Source organism: Malania oleifera, chromosome 7, assembly GCF_029873635.1.
Source record: "Malania oleifera isolate guangnan ecotype guangnan chromosome 7, ASM2987363v1, whole genome shotgun sequence".
NCBI classification, from domain to species: Eukaryota; Viridiplantae; Streptophyta; class Magnoliopsida; order Santalales; family Ximeniaceae; genus Malania; species Malania oleifera.
The window spans coordinates 32760637-32784216 of NC_080423.1; the positions used below are offsets into that span (position 1 = coordinate 32760637).

The 23580-nt window shown below is 37.8% G+C and overlaps 1 protein-coding gene across 4 annotated transcripts in view; it reads left to right on the top strand.

The window, feature by feature from the left end:
* Positions 1-5429: 5429 nt before the first annotated feature.
* Positions 5430-23580, top strand: part of LOC131160168 (autophagy protein 5) — a 74014-nt gene continuing 55863 nt past the window's right edge. For 3 of the 4 annotated variants that reach the window (XM_058115551.1, XM_058115552.1, XM_058115553.1), the window contains exons 1-2: positions 5431-5827; positions 18238-18362. In XM_058115551.1, coding sequence (XP_057971534.1) covers positions 5714-5827; positions 18238-18362 — 239 coding nt within the window. In that variant the 5' untranslated portion in view covers positions 5431-5713. Of the gene's footprint in view, positions 5828-18237; positions 18363-23580 lie in introns of all 4 variants that reach the window. The other variant, XM_058115550.1, reaches the window with a different exon arrangement.

The following is a 23580-nucleotide window of genomic DNA, read 5'->3' on the forward strand; positions in this document are numbered from 1 at the left end:
TAAACTCCTGCTCCCCAAGAGGTCTGAACACTACCTCTTTCATGTGACAGTCAATACTCACATAGTTGGATGCTAGCTAGTCCATCCCCAAAATGACGTTGAATCCATGCATATTAAATACAATTAAGCTAGCCAGTAACATTCTACCCTGAATGTCCACTGGGCAATTTCATATATCGTTGTCTAAGAATTATGTTTCTACCCCACAAAATCTAACATGCCCCAGAGATACGAACGAGTGTGTGACTCCTGAATCAAACAACACAATAGCTTTATTTAAAAACATATAAATGTTACCCGTCACCATATCTCCTGCGTTCTCCGCTTCACTTGGAGTCAAAGAATACACCCACGCTTGGGCAGCGCCCCTCTGGTAATTCTCGCGTGGTGCCTGATTACCTCCTCGGTATTGATGAGGTGCAAGTGTATTGCCCACCGGCCCACGTCAATCATGAGTGATGTGGCTGGGTTTACCGCACCTATAACAGACATTCATTCTTCTCTAGCACTCCCCCGGATGCCTTTTGTCACATATAGGGCAAATAGGGTATGATGGGGTACCCTGAAATGCCCTGCCACCCGTCTTCCTTTTCTGTCCTCCATCGCTACCATTCCTCCCCTAAAGACCCTGCCTCATACCTGTGTGAGAACAAGAAGGCATGGACCTCTTCTTTGGGTTCTGTACCCCTACACCTCTCTGTTGACTCATTTCGTCCACGATGGCTTTATCCACTAGCTCCAAGAAGTCCCGCACTTGCAAAACTGCTACCTACTCAAAGATCTCCTATCTCAGGCCCCTCTTGAATCTTCGTGCCTTCCTGAACTCATCGGGTACCATATATGGAGCGAAGCGTTACAGCTCCACAAACTAGGCGGTGTACTGCTGAACAGTTAGATGTCCTTAAGTCAAGTTCAAGAAATCCTTCGCCTTAGCGTCTCTATTAGTGGCCGAAAAGTACCGATTGAAGAAAATCTCTTTAAAGTGATCCCAAGTCAGCGCTGTAGGTACTGACCTCTGTTCCTCTAGTAGCCTAACAGCCAACTAACACCGCTTAGCCTCTCCTATTAGCTTAAACGTGGCGTAGAGAACCTTCTATTCATTAGTGTAGCGTAGCACTGCCAAAATCTTCTCTATCTCCTGCACCCAATTCTTAGTTACAATTGGGTTGGCTCCTCCTGAGAACAATGGAGGGTTCATCCGGGTCAACTGATCGATGGTACAACCCAGGTCAGCGATAGGACGGTCCTATCCCCTAGAACTCCACATGACCTATGCCATGAATTGCTGGGCAGAGTCTCGAATCCCCAATGTCGAACCATTGCCGTCCTCATTTGACATCCCCTTGTTACTACTTCCTCCGACATTCGTATTATTATCCTTAGGATCCATCCTAAAGGTATAACCCAAATGAATTTAGAATTTTAATACCTTAACATTTATGGTGTATTTATAACACTAAAAGGCCCATTTAATATCTCAATTCTCAATATAAACCCCAAACATCCAACATAGACACAAAACCATCGACGGTTTTACTAAAATCCCCAAAAACCGTTGACGGAAAACTTGAAATGAAAATCCCAAGAGCCTGTTTTGAGCAAACCATCAACGGTTTGTGAACATCCTCCGAAAAATCGTTGACGGCTTGGCCCCAGCCACCTTTACTAATCTTTCTTCCTATACACATTTAATAAATTTAAGTACTGGGACTAAACCATCACCCCTAAATTACGACGTACTTTGCCAACTTAATATTCCCTTTCAAATTTTCAAGTTCTAATCTCTCTGCTCGGAAACAAAATCGATGATAGATTGTCATGGTTTTTCTAAAACCGTCATTTTAGGAAAAACACAGAAGTCCATCAAGGAAATTCTGCCCCTAGGCTACAAAACCAAAACTCAAAATTCCTACCCGTATCCTAACTCAAACCTATACTCTAGTAAGATCATTTGACAAAGTTTGCATAACTTAGTAGCCTAAGCTCTGATGCCACTTGTGACGCCCCCAAACTCGCCACGTGGGGCTTGGAGTGCCATGTAGGAAAACCTGCATAAATCCCTGTAAAAGTCTCTGATACCATAAATACACAACCCACCCCCAAATTAGGGGTCCCGGGTGTTCCTGTCCATAGCTAAAAACATAAACATGCACTAGAAAAAAAACCTCCTCAAAATACATTACCAGAGTTCTAATTGTCCCAAACACAATCACAAAACTCCATGTCATTATATTACAACCCAAAATAACATAACACAACATCTGGTGTCTCACCAGCTCTAACAACCACTACTGACAATCTAATCCCAACCCGAAGTACACTAGGCTCGGTTCCCTGAAGGACCTGAAATATTAGATGAATATTGGGGTGAGACACTTCTTAGTAAGGTAGATCAGATTATCATCAGTGTGTGGCTAACATGAGTTTTAGTGTGAACATAATATTTCCTTTTATGTAAGTGAGCAAAAAATGACATTTGAAAACTGTATTCACTTGTATAGCTTAAAAATATATATACCTTTCCTTCATAACATAATTCAGCTTAATATAGCTCATATATCGTAGATTCACAAACATATGCATAGAAGAACTAACCTCTTGGGTTACTAGACTAACAACATTCTTCCCCCCATGATGGGTTGTGTCGCTCGAAGGCGGAAATTAGCATCTGGCCAGGCGACCAATGTTAAGTCAAACTAACTGATTTGTAAGTACGATTTGCCTACCATGTCCTGAAATGTACCTCAGAAGGGTCCCCCGGAATGTCCTTCAAAAGGGGTCTCCCGACATATCCTTTAGCAGTAGTACTATACCCAGGTCAAATCGACTATCCCTTACCACACTTTCATACTAGTGTGGTTGCACTCCCTTTTGATTATAGCTACGCTACTGTGCTCACATTACATTTGATCCCTCGGGGTTCTTAAACCATATATTGCAATTTACGAAATAAAACTGTAATAAAATCTCATTTCCATATATATCAGTATAAAACATGTCATATTGTATCTTGGCATTGAGCCGCTGTTTCATAACCCGACATACAACCGTCATTTCGTAACCTGGCATACAACCACCATTTCATACCCCAACGTACAACCCTCATTTCATAATCCAGCATACAACCATCACATTCTATACTGTTAAAACATTTAATAAAACCATCATATTTAACTATGCTATAATACTCGTTCTCATGCCACACAATTTTAACTCATAAATCATAATATAATAAAATTCTCGGGGAATACAAAATTTGCTGAAAACAAGGGCATGATCATCTCTAGGGTTTAATTTAACTCAAACTATATGTTTTACAAGAAAAAGGAGATGATCAACCCATTCACTTTAGTTTTCCCCAAATACGTATAATACTCAAAACTATCATTTTTATAAGCTTGATTTGTTCAGAAAATCACATATATTGTTTCTAAAATCATATACAACAGTTTAATTGGTTCATATTTCAAAAAGAGCTAACATAATCTAATCCCCTTACATGTTCCTGAAAAATTTGCCTAAAACCTTCAGAAACACAAAACTCTACTCACTTAAACCTGCCGAGGATTGACCACCTACGAGCTGGGAGGAGGGAGAGAGGATCGAGGAGCACGTAAGAGTGATCCAGGAGGTTTAGGAGAGAGAAAACTGAAACCCTAGGGGGGGGGGGAGAGAGAGAGAGATTTTTATTTTCTAAAGGAAAATGAGCTTACATATATATAGCCAAACTGGCCCACATGAAACCGTCAATGGTTTGGCCATTTACCAAACCAAATTCTTCCTCGGAAACCTCTCAGTAGTTTTAACTGTTGACGGTTTCCTAAGATTCCCTGAACTCGTCGATGGTTTGGTCCTGTGCCAAACCGATTTCCTCATTTCTTTTCCTTTCTCTTTTCTTTTAGATTTCCTTTTAATTTCTCGGTTCAGGTTCCTACATCTAGAGGTCGTCTACGCGTCGTAACATCTGCAAAAGAAATGTGGACATCTGGAAGCCATCCACGTGTCATAATATATGAAAATGACATGGGTAACGTATGCCGATCCCCATCATTTATACTGCTCTAGATCACTTGATGCAGTTAGAATTGGCAAAAAAAGACCATAAAAAAAAAAAAAAGGAGAGGGATTTCACCTTGATTTGCGTGCTTAAAGTCAAAATCGTTGTTAGACATTTTCTTACCATTTCAGGTTGTTTTGAATCACTTCTTGCAGCAAAATTTGACAAAAAAGAGACCAAAAAAGATAAAAACAATGGAGGTTTTACCTTGATTTCTTGCTTGAATTCAAAATCATTGTTAGACATCTTCTTACCATTTTAAATTGCTTTGAGTCACTCGATACAATTAGATTTGGTATAAAGAATGTAGAAAAGGCCAAAATGATACAAATTTTGTCTTAATTTGTATGCCCAAAGTCAAAATCACTGTCGGACCTTTTCCTACCATTTTAGAATGCCCAAAATTGCACGGTATAGTTAGATTTGGCAAAAAGTGGGTAAAAATGTTCAAAATGATAGAGGTTTTATTTTGATTTGTGTGCATGAGGTTAAAATCGCTATCGAATCCAACCGTAATATTTAAGACCATTTCAAATCACCTGGGACAGTAAAAAATGACAAAAATAAAGTGAAAAGGTAAAAAAGGGTAAAAATGTAGAAAAAGTAAAAAGACTTACCAACCTCCATTTTGGATTCGGTCAAAATGGCCATCGACAAGATCCAAAATTTATTTTGAAACCCAACATAAATATACACAAATTTAAATACAAATCTCAAAATCCGGATTTTCAAACACTAAGGGCTTGTTTGGTATCATTGATGTTTTCTGTTTTCTATTTTTGTTTCTCCACAATGAAGAAACATATTATAAAATGCGTTTATTTATATTATTAGTTTTCTATTTTTGTTGCTAGTTTTCAGTTATTTGCTAAAAAACTAAAACTCATATTTTATGGTTTTCAGCTATTTTGGTAATCTGTTGCCAAAAATGTCAATATCCAAAAATATTTTTCTTGGATTAAATTATTCAATTTATACACTTTTAAATTAAAATCGAAATTAATTGACCATATGAATTAAAATATAATTAAAAAATATACATAAATTTCAAAAAATGATAATAAAGCTAATTACAATATACTTTTATTATTTTTCAATTGTCATGCTTAATAAAATTTTTATTATAAAGTAAATTTTGAAAGTAAAACAATTAATTAAAATAATTAAAATAAATTTATTTATTATAATAATTTTTAATGTTTATTATCTGTAATTTTATTATTTTAATCAAAATTTTATAATATTATTTGATTTAAAGCTGAAAATAAGTATTTTTTAATTAAGTTTTTAATTTGTATTAATTTTATATATGTTGTTGATTTTTAATTTTTCTTTATTTTTTAACATCGACACCAACGGACCTAAGTGCAGGTTGCGCAATGCAAACTACCTTGAAAGTTGAAATTGCAAATGCCACTGTACGTCGAGAAATGAGAATTAAAGCGCAAAATTTTGTTTGCTGGAGCCACTGGTTCATCGTCGTCGAAGAGTCGAAGGGGCGAGAGAGAGAGAGAGAGAGAGCAGTGAGGAGGGAGAGATAGCCTACGCCCCTAAGCTGCAATTGCAGCTGGAATGGTTTTGAAAATTCTTTCTCTGCCTTCAAGTCTGCGAGTGTGATTTTCGAAGAGAACTGTAGTTCCAGAGAGAGGGAGAGAGATGGAGAGAGTAGGTACAGAAGCTCAGAGGTACGTATGGGAGGGGGCGATCCCTCTGCAGATTCATCTCCACGATTCCGAAGTTACAACGCTTCCTCCTCCTCCGCCCGCTCTGGTAACCCTCTCCTTTATATGCGTAATCAGTTAATCCCTGGTCATCTTATTTTCTTCATCTTAATAACCATCTTACAGTTTTTAAAAAATTCTAGATAGCCTTATAATTAGGGGTCTAGGGTTTATTCGCTTGGCAGTATGATCTTGTTCGTGCTCTAAACAGTGTTTTTTTTTAAAAAAAAATCCAAGAGTCAATTATTACTCAAAATAATAAATCAGCGTCAATGTATAGATCTTTAAGATGGCAGATGTGGTGGTACGATCTATACAAGCCATCTTCCTTGCTGTCCGAAGGCTCCAATGTTTTAGACTTCAGTATTTCAGCTGAATGTAGTTTTTCAACACTTCATCTTCGTGAGATTTTCGCATTAATTGTCAAAGTTCTTTCCTTACCGCCCACCCCCTCTTTTTATGCTTTTGGGATACACTAAAGTGTTGAAGTTCATATACTATATATTTAGACGATTAAATAATGGTTGCACATTGAGAAAAAGTTCATTGCATCATTTATACTGTGTTTGGTAGGAAGGAGGAAGAAAGGAAAAATTGTGGAAGGGGAAAAAGTGAATGAAAAACCCCTTTTCCGTTTTTTGATAGGGTAGAAAAAAGGAAAGAAGATGGACAGAAATGGGATGCATACTTGTAATTATTTTAAAATTTAAAGCAAGCAAAAACTGTTTATACAACTAAAGGAGCTTGCATGAGCTATCTCAGTAGCACACAATCTATGATTTGTATGAGAATTTTTTTCTTGCAATTTGCATAGGAGAGTGAGCCCGGGAGAGTGAACCCTAGCCCAATGACATGGGTTCTGCACTTGAATTGTGGGTCATAACTCCTAAGCTCAAATCACTAGAACAACATCCAAAGGTAGATGTAGGGCTACCGGTATCATGGGCCGAATATTTCACACCTTTATGAAAGGATCATGCGGTGGAAGTGAAAGCCCTTTTGTTTAACTAGCCAACCTAGCGTTTACCACAATTCACCAATAAAATACTTTCATTGTCATTGAAGCAGATATAAGCATAAACAATAAGCAACTTATGAAAGCAATGACACTTAAGCAGTAAACATAGAAGCAATGTAATTCATTATTGACACCTTCGTTAACAATGTGTGTCTAGCGAGGGAGGCAAGTAGGCTAAACACGTTGACAATAGCTAGTGAGTTTTACAAGTTGATGAACACTCATCCTCTCCTAAAGAGTTTTCTATGCTATTCTCACTTTGACTCTAAGAAACAACAATATGACCGAGGAATCATGCTCCCTTTTTTAGCCTAGGGTAAAACTATTTCTAAAAAATAACCCTACACAAGTATTTACATGATGAAAACTCATCCCCAAACACACGAGACAAGTGGTCACAGGCAAGCATAATGCCCTGAACAAGCTCGGCGATACTCCCCCACTTATGCGGTCAACATCCTCGTAGACTTTGATATTAGGTACACTTCAACTTTGTCCACGAACGGTTGCATATTTTCCTTAGAAACCCCACTAATTTCTTTGTCACCTAGGCCTTTTCACTTCACTAAGAACTCCTGCCGCTTCTTTCTTGAGGATGTGAACTCTCTGTCTACAAGAATGTCTTCAATTTCTCGTCTGTTGGGTTGCATTGTCTTCAATTCTGCTTCGGTTAACTAACTTTTGCCTGTATCTTCGGTGTCGGCGTTGAACGACTTGAGGCAGCTAACGTGAAACACAATATGCACTTTCATCCAAACTAGAGGGTCAATTCCGTAAGAGGCCTTCATGACTTTGGCCGAGATGGGGACTGGTCCTTCATATTTACGAAGTTGTCTTCTATCTTGTTCCTATAGTGAACTGATATGTTCAGGATTGAGATTAACAAACACCAAGTCACCTATGTTGGAAGTGCTGCGGTCTTCTCCCCTGATCTGCTCACTTCTTCATCCGTTCAAAAGATTTCTCCAGGTAGGCTTGGGCAATCTTTGCATTCTGTCTCCATTCTTTGGTGATGATGTACACTTTGAGACTCTTTCCTTTGTACGACTCATTCACTATGTGAGGTAACAACGATTGTTGGCTTGTAACAAGCTCAAAAGGATTGGTTGTTGAGCTCTTTTGGATATTGAAACAAAATTGAGCCACATCAAGTAGTTGTACCCAATTTTTCTGGTTGGCGTTGACGAAATGGCGCAAGTACTCTGCTAGTTCATCTGGTCGTCTGTCTATGGATGGTAGTTCGAAGAGATGTCAAGCTATGAACCGAGGATTCTGAAAAATTTTGTCTAGAAGTTGCTGGTGGATCTTGAGTTTCGGTCACTAACAATATCTTGGGGAACATCCCAATACTTCACAATATTCTTGAAGAATAGTTGTGTCGTCTCCTCTGCCGAATAGTATTTTGGTGCGAGTATAAACGTACTGTACTTCGAAAAATTGTATATACCCACAAAAATAGAACCTGCATCTCTCACTTTGGGTAAGTTGGTGATGAAGTCCAGTGAGACATTTTCCCACGGTCTGGATGGTACCAGTAGGGGCTCCATTAGCCCTGCAATCTTCTTCCGCTCCACCTTGTCTTGTTGGCAGGTGAGACAAGTCTAGGTATAATCAACCACATCATCACGCATGTGCGATCAATAATACCTGTCCTTTAGTAATGCCAAAGTCCACTGCCATCCTAGATGTCTGGCTCACATGGAATCATGACACTCTCTCAGCAGTGTCTTCCTCAGATCTCTAGCTCATGGAACAAAGAGCTGGCTACTTCATGAGGTTCATGAGGTTTTGCGCAACTGAATCTTTAGATAAATTCTCCTTGATGTGCTCCTGCATTGTCATGGTAACAATACTCACTATGAAGTGTGTTATCATCTGTAATGCTGCCAGCTCGACCTTCCTGGTCAGTGCACCAGCAACTTGGTTCAGGCACCCCGCCTTGTGCTCAAATGAGAAATCAAATTCTGCCAAGAATTATTGCCACTAGCCCTACTTGGGTGTCAACTTCGATTGTGTGAAGAAGTGGCTAATACCTGAGTTATATGTTTTCACCACAAACCTTGACCTAAGTATGTAATGTCGCCGCACGTGGAGACAATGTATCGTCGCTGGCATCTCCTTTTTTTAAGCTGTGTATTTTTGTTCCGCTTCACTAAGCTTACCACTCTCGTATGCAACAAGATGTCCCTCCTGTAACAAGACTCCTCCAAGGGCGTAGTCGGATGCATCTGTTTGTACCTTAAAGAGTTTCATGATGTTCGGAAGAGCAAGAACCGGATCTCTCATCATGACATCCTTCAAGTCATCAAAGACTCTGTGGCACTTCTTTGTCCAGTTCCACCAGTAACTCTTCTTTAGTAATTCTATCAAAGGATCAGTTCTCCTCGAGTACTCCTCTACAAACTTCTTGTAATAGTTGGCAAGACCAAGAAAGTAATGCAGCTCCTTCACTGTCGTTGGGATCTTCCATTCTTGAATTGCTCTCACCTTCTCCATATCCATCCTTATATGACCTTGCTCAATCACATGACCAAGGAATTTGATGCTCTGCTGGGCAAAATAGCACTTCTATTTCTTCATATACAGACTGTTCTCCTTCAGCTTGTTGAACACCTTCCGTAGATGCTCTTTATGTTCCTCCTGAGTGGAACTGTAGACAACAATATCATCCAAGTACACCATGACAAACTTGTCAAGATATGAAATACCTAGTTAATCAAGGTTCAGAATATCGCGAGTGCATTCGTCAACCCGAATGGCATCACCAAGAATTCACATGCACTATACTGCGTCACACAAGTTGTCTTTGGCTCATCCCCATAAGCAGATCTCACCTGATAGTAGCCCGACCTCAAGTCTAGTTTAGTGATGTACTTTACATGACTCAGCAAATCAAACAAATCAACAATCAACATAATAGGATACTTGTTGTGCATTATCACTTTGTTGAGCGCGCAGTAGTCTACACACATACGCATGCTGCCATCATGTTTCCTCTGAAACAACATTGGTGCTCTGAACGGTGCTTTGGAAGGGTGAATATATCTCGCTTCCAACAAATCGTCAAGTTTTTTTCTCAACTCTGCTCGCTATGGAGGAGCCATTCGATATGGTCCCTTAGCAGGTGGTTTCACTCTTGGCAACAATTAGATCTTATGCTCCACACCCCGTCGTGGAGGCAAGTTGTGAGGCAGCTTATCCTGCATCACCTCCTTGTACTCATCCAACATAGCTTGGATGGTTATAGGCACCAGCTCTTGGCCTCCTACTTCTTCTACCACCACCGTGGCTAGATAGGTTTGCTCACCCCTTCTCAATCCCTTCTTGAGTTGCATGGCTGAAAGGAACTTCTCATGGTTTCCTTTCTTTGCAACAACTTGCACCATGCAAGGGTGATCTCCCATCAGACACAGGGAGCTAGCAAAAGGCATCGACACTGCCTTGGTCTCCCTCAGGAATTCCATTCCCAAAATGAGTTGGAAGTCATCCAATGGTACGGTTGTGAAATTTGCATGACTTGCCCACTGCCCAAGCTTCACAGTCACTTGCTTGGCTGCTCCCAGAGTAGGTTGGGCTACAGAATTCACCGTTTTCATGCGTCTTGAATCCATCTCCAAGGATAAGTTGAGTCTCCCTGAATCCTTCCCCAAAATTATGGGTAGCCCGGTATCCACCATAGCACGGGCACTCCCATTGATCCTTAATTCCACAAACATTAATCCTTTCGCTAGGGGTGAGCATTCAGTTGGTTTGGTTAAAAAATCTCATTAATTGAATCGATCGAAATTCTATATTTAACCGAACTCAAAACCGATTGAACCGAATTTCGGTTAAATCGGTTAACCGATTTAATATTTTAATATCGATAAAATATAGATTTTTAATATATAAAAAATATAAATAAAATTTTAATATATATAATATATAAAAAATAAATAAAATTTTAGTATATATACAGTACATAAAGTATTTTAATATATAACATATATAATTATTTATTATTAATTTATACTATTTGGTTAATTCAGTTAACCGAATTAGCCGAACCCAAAAACCGAACTGAAAACTGAAACTTGAAAATCAAAATGCAACGAGAATGAAAACTGAACCGAACCAAACCGACTGAATTTACTTGGTTAATTTGGTTTTAACCAAATTATGCTCACCCCAACCTTTCGCTTGTGTAACTTTCAGTAATGTGTTCACTAGCCGCATTGCACTCATCCTTGTGATATGCTCCTCTCCCTCATCACTCTCCAATGTCTGCTCCGCAATGAAAGCTTGTAAGGCATTGAGTGATGACTTTTGAGGGTGCTCAGCAAATCTATGAGGGCCTCGACATAAGTAGCATGAAATTTTACCCTTTCCAGTGGGTGTGTTGAACCCTTGAGGCGATGAAGCTTCTTTTGAAGTTGATGCCTTATAATCAGCTCCCCCACTTTTGGGTTTGCCCTTCTTGAAAGGCTTTCCGTTGTTTCCACCTACGCCACTTTCTTTGGACGAAGTGGTATTATCACTAGCGTAGTCAGTCAAGTGTTTCGTGACAGCTTGTGCAGTAGACAAGTCTTGAACTCTTTGCTTATAAAGTTCTGTCCTTGCCTACGGCTTTAACCCCTTAAGGAAATATAACAGCTTGTCCTTTTTCTGACATGTCCCTGATATCCAACATCAAAGTAGAAAATTGTTTCACGTATTCCCTTATTGACCTAGTATGCGTAAGGTCTCTTAGCTTCCTCCTAGCATTGTACTTAACATTCTCAGGAAAGAATTGGGCCTTGAGTTCTCTCTTCAAGTCTGCCCTACAATCCACTACACAACGTCTATTCTCAATTTCACTCTACTTAGTACGCCACCATAGTTTGACATCACCAACCAAGTACATAATCGCAGTATCCACTTTCACATGTTCTCAGTCCGTCCTCAAAGTGTGAAAGTATTGTTCCATATCAAATAGAAAGTTCTCCAACCCCTTGGCTTCATGGGCACCCTCATACGCCCTGGGTTTTGGTACCTTGGTATTGCTAAACCCTAGAGTGTTAAGAGTTTCCCATAGCAAGAATCTTCACATTCATCTTTGCAGTTAGATAAGTTATCTAAGCTTGCAAGATCTCCACAGTGTGGTGAAAGTCCTATGACATTTCCACTATCGAACTTTTTTGATGCTTTTATGATCCCTCCAATTCATCAAAACGTTCTGTCATTCGGGCTATCTCTACAGCCACATTGTTGGCTGTCGTCTCAGCTTGTGCTTCCAGCACATCAGTTTTCTAGGCATTGTTCGGTATGGTCATTTACCAAAGCTTTACCAATCCCACAACAAAGGAAAATGAATTCATGTAGCAACAAACCGAGCTTTGATACCAGGTGTCATGGGCCGAATATTTCACACCTTTGTGAAAGGACTGTGCGGCGCTAGCTAAAGCCCTCTTGTTTAACTAGCCAGCCTAGTGTTGACCAAAATTCACTAATAAAGCAAATTCATTGTCATTCAAGCAAATATCAGCGGAAGCAATAAGCAACTTATGAAAGCAATGACACTTAAGCAGTAAACATTGAAGCAACGTAATTCATTATTGACACCTTCGTTAACAATGTGTGTCTAGTGAGGGAGGCAAGTAGGCTAAACACCTTGATAATAACTAGTGACTTTTGCAAGTTGATAAACACTCACCCTCCCATAAAGAGCTTCCTATGCAAATTCTCACCCTGGCACTAGGAAACATCAATATGACCTAGGAGTCATACGCCTCTTTTTAGCTTAGGAAAAAACTATCTCTAAAAAATAACCCTACACTAGTATTTACATGATGAAAACCCTTCCCAAACGCAAGAGACAAATGGTCACAGGCAAGAAGAATGCCCTGAACAAGCTCGGCTCGTGACTGGCTACGTACCTTGTGCTCTCCCAAGACCCAAAAAGTGGCACATGAGTCTTGTGTATGCTGTTCTTTCTTTTCCTCATATACAATTTTGTTTGGAAAGTGCATTGTGCTCTTAATTTTTTATTTGGTAAATATTTGGTTCTTACTATTCTTGTTTTATTAATGGTCCATTGAATATTTTTTGATGACTAGTTGTGAAATTTTGGAAATTTAATCCACCCTAGCAATTTCTTGAAGAAACCATTGACAATATGTGTTGCCGTAGCTGCTTTTTGATGCAGTGATGCCTCAATATTTTGAGTACCCTTTAAAAGTAATGAAGATGGAATCAGATGCTTTTTGATGCAGTAGTACTAACTGCAATTTATCTCATTTATATTTTGTCTTAAGGAGCCATAGATACTTAAGAACCCCAAAGCCAATATCTTGATAGATAAGCTATAGTTGCTAGGAACATAGTCAATTTTGGGTCATCAGGATGAAGTTCGTGGGTACTTGGGGAATAAGCTTGCTTGCTTTCTGTTTTGAACCAGGGTGCAATTTGAAGCACTTACTTGGGTTACATACTAATATTTAAGGTTTACTAGAAAAGAATCAAGAGATTGTGTAAAATGAATTTCATGAGTTGCACAATTTCTTACTTCATTCATTTGCAACTATTTTTGTGATTCGTTTGTTTTTAGTATCTTGTATTTCTTCATTTTTAATTGAATAATCCATTTAAGAGAGTTGATTGCCACTTTTGACGACTCAGATCATGTACGATTGTGAACTGAGACATTTAAAACACGTGGAACTAGGAATGTGACCCCCAATCATGGTTCAAAGGTGGCCATAGTCTATAGCACAACCAATAACTATCTAACGAGTCCCTTAAAGGGTTTCCATTTGGCTTAGTGTATCAAGAACTGGAATCGCTTGCGTAGTTGTGATTGAATGTGAATTTCACATTTCTATCTGAAAAACAACAAGTGCATGAAATCCATTGAGCAAGTCTAATATTGGCTTTCTTAGCAGTTAATATTGAGAAACCTGGTTGTGCTTTCTGATTGGAAATAAGACAGACTCTTTGGGGATGATTTAGTGTTTTTGCCATTATGAAGCTGAATAGCTGATATCATAGCTCGGAATTTGATAGCATATGTTGAATAATGCATTCATCTTTTTAGGTAATGATTTAGCATTAGTGGATATGCACTTCTTTAGAAAGTCTTATGTTTGAAATATCTTTTTTTTTTTTTTGGGGGAGGGGGGGGGGGGGGGGTTGGGATGTGGTAAAAAAATAGCAGTGTATTGTATTATGCTTACTTTTGCTTTGTTGTTCCACTAGAATAGATGTTGTTTGGGTCTGTTACTGACTAAGCCTTTCAGTTTGAAACTCAAACACCACACCACACCCCCCACCCTGCCTGGTCATTATATTTTGACTATTCCTGTTTAATAAATCTGTTTCTGAAAAATTTGTGTATGTAGGATTGTTACCAAATGATAACACCTTAACAAATCACATGCTGGTACAATTTTTTTTTTTGGAACACCTCAGTATTCTTCAGGAAAGAAAATCTCTTGTATATTTGCATATTCAGCCATGAAAATCTCTTGTAGATTTAGAAGTACCTCAGCATCCTTTCTTAAATATGCGAATGCCATTACATGTATTTCACTAATATATGTATATTGTTGTAAAATTGGAGATGGAGGTGAGAAGAAGAAGAGAAGAAGAAAAGAAGAGAAGAAGAAAGAAAGATAAAGTAGGAGGTGGCAGCTTCCTGGAGTTTGTTCGGCTCCAAGTCTGCCCTTTTATATATTGATGATAAAAAAGCTTGAAAGACAAAAATACCCGTACTTATACCACATAATTACCAAATAACCTTTTTCTTCTAACACTTGCCATCAAGCTGGAGGTGTATAAATATCACCTGATCCTAGCTTGTTACAACCATTAGACAAGGTGGACTTAAATAAAGTTTTTGTGAAAACATTGCCTAATTGATCCATAGATTTCACAAATGGAGTCCTTACAACCTTCTTCAACACAACATCCCTCACAAAATGACAATCAACTTCAATGAGCTTTGTCTTCTCATGAAACACTAGATTGTTAGCAATACAAATGGCAGCTTGATTATCACAAAACATATCTATGGGCTTCTTAGAATCCCATTTCCGACACAAGAGACTTCACCCACATAAGCTCACTCACAGCAGGAGCTATAGCTCGATTTTTTGCTTCAACACTAGATCTAGCTACAGTAGCTTGTTTTTTGCTACACATTGTAACAAGATTACCTTCCACAAATGTACAAGATCCGGTAGTAGACCTTCGATCATCAACATAGCTAGCCCAATTTGATCAGAGGATCCTATGATCTTACAATTTCTGTTACATTTATATATCAGACCTCTACCAAGAGAGCCTTTAAAATACCTTAGAATCCTACAAACAACATCCCAGCGTGGTTGTTAGGGATTTTCCATAAATTGACTCACCACCTCCATAGTGAAGTATATGTTCGGTTAGGTGAATGCTAGGTAGATCAACTTGCCAACAACTATCTATATTGACGTTTATCTTCAAAGTCTGGTCCAACATCCCTAGATAGTTTTACATTGGGGTCCATGGGAGTATCAACCAGTCTAGCTCCCAACATACTAGTCTCACTTCGCGAGTCAAAGGTGTGTTCTCGTTGAGATAGATTCAACCCTTTGTTACACCGTACAATCTCAATACAAAGAAAGTAATGTAGAGTACAAGTCCTTGATTTGAAATTTTTCTTGAAGCCACTATTTGGCATCTGCAATCCCACTCGGGTCATTGCCGATGATGATGATGTCATCAACATAAACTACTAGAAGCACCGCACATGTCTTGTTTTGGCTAACAAAGACCGAATGATCAGACTAGCACTTAATGAAACCAAATGTAGGAGAACACCTCACTAAATTTGTCAAACTAGGCTCAAGGAGATTGCTTAAGACCATAAATGGCTATTCTATTTGCAACCTACATGCCTTACCATCCTCCCCCTGAGCAACATACCCAAGAAGTTGCTCCATGTATACTTCTTCTTGCAGATCTCTATACAAGAAGGCATTCTTAACCTCCAATTGGGATAAGGACCAACCAAAATTAACTGTCAACGAGATCAATACACGAACAGAATTGAGTCTAGCAATAGGAGATGAGGTCTCAAAATAATCAATGCCATATGTTTGAGTGTACCCCTTGGCAACCAATTGAGCCTTAGTTGTTCAATAGAGCTGTCAGGAAGATATTTGATGGTGTAGGCTCAACGACACCTAGCCAACTCCTTACTAGGAGGAAGATTCACCAAATCCCATGTTCCCCAAGTGGTCAATGCATCCATTTCTACTTCCATTGCATGCTTCCACCTTGCGTTAGCAAGTACTTTAGCATGTGAAGAAAAGATAGAGATAGAGGTCATTGACAAGGCAAAAGAATGCATAGGAAGTTGTTGAATTGAAACAAAATGAGCTATAAGATAAGAAATTGATGATTGTTGTGTCCATGTTCGAGTTCCTTTCTGTAGTGCAATCGACGAATCCAAATCACACTGGAGAGGATCTCCAGAACTAGAAGTTGAAACAATGGAGCATAGAAGGGGTGGATGCAGAGTGGTATCGATGCCTGTGCTTTTTTTCCATCATTTATAGACCCCCAATTGTTTCGTTGGATTAATAATTGATGGATTTGGAGGAGGATCAAGATATTTTATTAAAGGGATAAGGGTAGGGATCAAAGGATCAGTGCACGAGGGGGAGCCATAAATCATTGATGTACTCAAAATGTATTCATCCAATGAAGATCTAACACTAGAGGAATAAGGCGTCCTCTCAAGAAAGGTAACATCTGCACTAATATATTTCTTGTGAGTGCAGGGGTCATAACATCTATATCCTTTCTGAGTTCTCGAGTAGTCAACAAAGACACATTTAACAACACGAGGAGGGAATTTTCCCTGACCCGTATGTGGAGCATGAACAAAACATGTGCACCCAAAGACATGAGGCACAACGGAGAATATGGATGTTTTTGGGTACATGATAGAGAATGGAATTTGTCCCCTTAGAACATTGGAAAACATCCTATTAAGCACATCCTACTAGATTACCACTTTACCTAAAAGCTTAAGCTGTTTGGTTGTGGGCAATAATATATATCAAGCTTTAACACTTCCCCACATGTGCATTCTGATAGCACGTGGGGAGATAAACACACAGTAGATACCGCCCATTACAGGGAATACTATAATTTTTTTAAACACCACACAATAAATGTGGGCAACAGACAACAAGACTAGTTCCAGAACCTCTTGGTAACCATCTTTGGTACCATGTTGTGAAATTAGAGATGGAGGTTGAGTAGAAGAAAAGAAGAAGAAAGAAAAAGAAAGAAGGAGGTGGCAGTTTCCTGGAGTTATGTTCAGCTTCAGGTCTGCCCTTTTATATGGTAATGATAATAAAGATTAAAGGACAAAACTACTTCTACTTACACTGCATAATTATTAGAATAACCTATTTCTTCTAACATATATAAATACACATTTAAAGTTCTGCATTTCAGAGCTTGTGCCATACTGCAATCTTCTTTTTCCAAGACGTAAGACACTGCATTCTACCGTTTCTACGTGACATTGGTACCTAGAAAATGAAACATTTTTTTCCCCTGTATATTTTGAGTTGTTTATCAAGCGACATTCGTTTCATAGTTGAATGGGTTAATGATATTAAATATTGAATCTTATTTTTCTTATCTGTACTTCCAAATTGTTTTTGTATCTGTGTTCTTCTCTGCAAAATTGTTAGCTTATTCTGAGACACTGGAATAATTGTCTGGAGGACCTCCTTCATGTTCAATGATTATAAAATAGATTCTTAATGGTAGATCCACTTTTTTACCGATTCTGTTTTAATGATTATAAAATATACGTCTGCATTTTTACCGAATTCTGTTCCATTGTTGTGAATTTTTTTTTTTGTTTTGGTTTTGTTCATGCTAGAATATTTACATTATTTAGCCTTTTCTATTCATCACCATAAAGGAATATCATTGGCGGTGTAAACAGGACTGGGATTCTACTATATATTTGTCTAATTGGGTCCCTTGGACAACTTTTTTTTTCTTCAAATTAAAAAATATGTAATTTTCTTCTTCTGATGTTTGATTCGTTGATATTTAATGGTAAATACTGTCTTTTCTCCTACTGTTATGTTTTTTTAAATCTCATTCTAAAGCAATAATTTGTTGTATTATCTGCTCATTTCTTTTCCTCCTTAAGCTTATCCTTGCCTGTTCCTCTTTTGTTTTTCCAGTTCACCACCTCACTCACTGTGTGTGTGTGTTTGTACGCGTATTCCTCCACTACACACTTGATTTTGATATTTTCTTTTCTGAAGGGGTGGGGGGGGGGGGGTGGGGATGGGTGTAGATGTGCGAGCACACTTGGAAAAACAGATAAAGAAAAAGCAGGACTGAAGCTTGAGGAGGAAAAGAAAAGAGCAGATAGTTTACATTTTGACTTTATGTGTGATTTTCAGATCTTAGCTCCTCGGATAGGGTATCTGCCTTTGTTAGTTCCTCACATAAGGCCTCTTTTCAGCAGCACACTTCCTCCTGGGGCAGACACTGTTTGGTTTGATTACAAAGGTCTGCCCCTGAAATGGTATGGATTTTTCCCCCTCTTTTTACAACCATTTATGGATCTCTTCTTGTGTGAACATGCATGTGCTTTGACTTGTGGCTCTCTTTGTAAGGCATCATTAACTGTTGGGTGCATGTGCACACTGTGATTCTCTCTTTGAAAGACATCATTGATGACTTGATCAAACGATTTTGTTTTGGGAGTTGAGCTTCATGGTAGTAGTATATATGTATATGTATATGTATATATTAATAAGCAAAGAAATATATTAAATTTCTATTTGGAACTTGGAAAATATTAAGGAAAGGAAATGAAAGTTTGAAGGAATTCACTTTTTTATGTTTGGTTATTAAGGAAACTAAAAAAGAAAATAAAAAATAGACCAAATGAATGAGCAAAAATTTGATTTTACACATAATTAACATTTTATTTTTCTTAAATTTTAATGATCTTAGAACAAATTTTTATTTTTAATAGTATTTGAGATAGATTAAAAATATAGTGTAAAATGAGTTTCCTATTTATTTTCCTTTTCTTTATTTTTCCCAAATAGAATCCTTGATCCAAATAGACCCTATGAGAGCAGAAAATGTGAAAAATAGGAGAATGAGGCATCCCCCTGAGACAAAGGGGGAAAAATCAAAGACAAAAACAAGAAGTGCAACAGAAGAAACAGAAGAACTAATAAAAGTGCAGCTTGTCAGTTTCTTTGAAAGCAAGTTGATGAGATTCCTCTAAAAATACCACTTGTCGCAGTCCAGAGAGTGGCAAAAAACACTATCCTACTCCACAAATGATGAACTATAAGCATGGTAGCCTTGAAGATTGAACATTATGCTCCAACCACATGCACCAAATAATAGCAAATAGAGCATTTCTCCACAAAGCCTTTCTCTCCTTCCCTTTCACAAACCCTCCAAAAGAAAGAAAAAAAATAAAGAATACTTCCCAAAGAAGAAGGGTGAACCTGTTACCCAAAAACACCAAATAATCTATCCCGAACCTGTTGTGTAATCTTTTTACTTAAAAGGCTTTTTATTATGTGGGACCGCAACAATTATTATTAAGTGGGGGTTGAGAAGGATATTTTCTTAAGATTCTTGGAATAGAATGGAATTTTTTTCCAAAAAATTAAAATAAACATAATTAGTTACCCCAGCAATTGCATCAATATATCCCATTGAAAAGAAATCTCGACCTTAGCCAAAGTTGGCATGGATGCTAGCTAACATTGCCTTGACATCTTCATATGTGGAATACTCAAGTTGCATTCAGAAGTTGACTAAGAGTGGAGCTCTCTCAAGCCTTGGATTCATTTTCCTTATTTTCTGCAGTCTGCGTTACAGTGACATGAGTCTTCTTAGGATAAGTTCAATAAGATGGTCCTTTTTGTCCATAATTATAGTAGTGAAGCAGAAACTGCTTAATCCTTTCTAAGGCGGCTTGGTTGAGGTAGGAGGTGGCTCTTGAAATCGATATTTTGTTCTGGTTATCCTTCAAATATTTGCTCTTTTTCTCTGCAATCCTAGAAATGGCACTGGCTTGATCCACTGAGTTCATCAGCTTTAAAAAACCATTGATCAACCAATTTGTGAAACTCAACCTTGTATATGTCACTATCATCATCATGTTGAGCCAATATGCATAGCCTAAATTTCATCTCTTGCTTATAATTGATCATGATGAGTTTCACCATGTGATGCCTCATAAGATTTCATTCAGGGATTTGGAGCTTGCCTATGAAGTTGGCATTGATGAACTATACTATGCTGCTGAGTACTTGCGAGGCCCTTGAGACGAATAACTGCGATGCCAACTTTTTGTTTGGGTCTGACATCTTTATGGGTAAAGATATTTTCTACAAGGTTTTAAAATGTGAAGGCATAAGGTGAGGTGTTTAACCCTTAAGAGGCAAGGTGTAAGCCTCAAGGTGTTGGGAATTAATCCTTCTGAGAATTTTATTTTTAGATAAAAATATGTAATTAAATTACATATATTTAAAAATAAAGAAAAATTAAGAAAATCGCAAATATTATTAAAGAAAAATCAATATAATTTGCAAACTACTTTTTGGCCATTCAAAAATTTCTAACTTGAATTCATTGTGAAAATCACGACAAGAGACAGCCATAACATCACAAAGTTCAAATTATTTTCAAGATCTAAGAAACAACTCTTAATTATTTTAGGAAGTTTGAGGTTCAAGAGTTTTAAAAATCAACTCATATTATGACATTCCTTTTATATAGACATGGAGTTTACATTTTCTAATCAAATCTAACTCGAGAATCACACACCCAAAATGCATAAGCCTCAACTAGAAAGATGCAAAAAAAGCCTGCCTTTTGTACAAGTGCCTAACCCTCAGTGTGTAATGCATTAACCTTTTCGGGATTTGATATCTAAGATGGAGCCTCAAGGTGTTTTAGGTATGCCTTGCCTTTTAAAACATTGATTTCTGTATGATTGAACCATTCAAATGGCATCTTTGGATCTCCTTTGACTGTGAATTTGGGTGAAGTAACCCTACTTCGATTATCTGACATGCTAGAGGCCTGCACAGTAATTGGCTATTATTATGGACACTAACAGGAGTTGGCCCACTAGAAGGAACACAGTGTTGTCTACTATTCCCTTTCATTTTTACCGGGATCGATAATATTTTAAAAGTAGAAATCTTTGACTCAAAAATCAAAAGCATCAAAATTTTGGTCGAACTTGAGAGACAATTTGCTTTTGAAAATTAACTTGCGAACTGACTGAAGCTACCTGAGATGGTTGTCATGGAATACTTTTGTGCTCTTCCTTTCTGCTCGCACATTTGGGCTACTTTATGAGCCAAACTGGTCATTTGTCACCACTAAGATTTTTTTTTTTTTTTTTCCTTTGCTTTTTCGCTGGTCCAGCCTAGATTGTCCAGTTTGGGTTCTGGTCCAGCCTGGTTCATGTAGATCAGCTTGGTCTGGTTCTTTCAAAATCCTTTTTTTTTATCAAACCAAAAGCAGGTTGGTGTATCAAGTTTCCCCAACAATGGCAATGACTGATGACCTGTGAGAACTATGAACGTTAAGAATCGGAGGCGTCAAGGGTTGACTAGTGCTGACAACTACTGCGAAGGGATGGTGATTGTTGATTGACGGGTCTATTGGCAGTAAAAATTGGAAGAAAGTGTGAAGAATGCATCTATCAATACTGTTGATTGAGGAATAATTCATTGTGGGGGGGGATCATTAATAAAGGGATTAATGCATTTACTTTGGCAAGCATCTGAGGTCGATGAAGACAAAGACAATGAGACGGAAAAGATGATGATGAAGGGATTTGACTGCTTTAAAGGAAAAAAGGGGGGGGGGGGGGCGCTGGAGGGCTACAACTGATTAAGAAGTAGATGTTGGCTTCAATTTTTTTCCCTGCACATGATTCTGTTTTTTTTTTTGGGTTCATGGCTGTAATACACACACACACACATACATACATACATATATATATATATATATATGTATGTATGTATATAAATTCCATGGCTATGACTGAAGAAAGGTTTGAGTAGGGAGATTAGAGAAAGGGTAGTTCTGTTTGATTGAGAAGTTGTGGCTGAGATAGTGATGATGCAGGGAGGTTCAAGTTGGAATTGTGAACCCTGCAAGCTTGAGTTAAGCTCGCAGACAATCTGCCATGACAGTCCTGGCAATTTGAGTTAAAATCATGAATCCTATCAAGTTCCATTTGATATCACTTGGTGTGACATAAATGTCCAATTAAACATAACCTCAATTCAACTCTGACTAAAACTTGTCCATAGGAGGCATTCAGAGCCTTACAATGCTTGGAGAATACAAAAACTAATTTTGGAATCTAAAACAAATCAGTTACTTAAAAATTAATGCCCTAGAATCATAAAATGTGACCCAATAAATACAAATAACAATATCCAGAAAATTATTAAAATATAAAACAAAATTAATTCCATGCTGTACTGCATCAACATTTGGTCTAAAATTTCATAGACAGAGGTCACAGAGCTCTAGGTCAAACTACTTTTAATCCAATGCCAAGATTTAGGCCTCAGCGAGTGCAGAGTTCATATTCTCTTTAAGGCAGTCAAAATCCACCCTACAAATATAAAGGAGAGAGGCCAGTATAAAATTTCAGTTCTCACTATTTTCTTATGATCCAGTTAGCTTTTAGTTTAGCTGGGGTTATTTTTCTCAGGAATGCACTTCTTTTCATCACTGTTTCTTTCTAAACTATGACTTGATTATAGAATATGGAGTTTGGATGTTATTTATTTAAGCTGTTGATTCTTTTATACTATTAATTGATTAGTTGAGAATCTGGAGATTATTCAATTCAGTATTTGGACTTTTATTATTGTTTCTGAGATGTAATTGTTTGGCTAGAAATTGCCCAATTATCCATGAGCTCAAAATGTTGTGTGTATGTGTGTTTGTGTATAAAAGAGAAAGCATTCTATTATTGGAACACCATTTTTTGTAACACTAGAATGATCCAAGAAACTTACTTCCATCCCACTGCGTACCTGGACAGGCCACTAACCCTGTTCCTGTTCCTGTTCTGGTTCCCATTCTGCATTAACAATCTGTGCTCTACGCATCGTTGACCGAGAGCCTCGACCCAACCCTTGACAACATCGTATAATGATTCACATAATTTTATCAGCCCAAAAATTCACCCAAGGCTTTAAATAGTTAAAATTTTTAACTCTTTGTCAACTGAAGCTGAGAACAGATCCATATGTTTTAAATAGCTTGGCCCAGTCTGGTACATGGGTGTGACATGAATGGCACCCCCTTTGACAATGAATTTTATCTTTGCGATAATAAGAAATAACTTGGCTCAATCTGAATGTTAGAACGTCTGAACTAACCTAACATCCCTGGATTAGCCTGATTTTATGTTCCTTATGTTTCCATCTTTCTGAGTTTCTTTTATTTATATTTCGTTTGCATCCTATTCTTTTCTTTTGTTTCTTTTATTTTCTTGCTTATTAGTCCTGCATCAACTTGAATCATTCTCTTATAAAGGACGCATGAATTGTGGTGAAGACTTACAAAACTCATATTGTTAAAAATCTCAAACTAGGTAGATTATTCATTTTCTGAGCATTGCATAATTCAAAATATCAAATTATTTAGACTATTTATCTGCTGAATCTTTTATAGTGAATGGAAAAAACCAAAGGAAATTTGCAACTTGAATTTAGTTCTAGAAGGTTCAT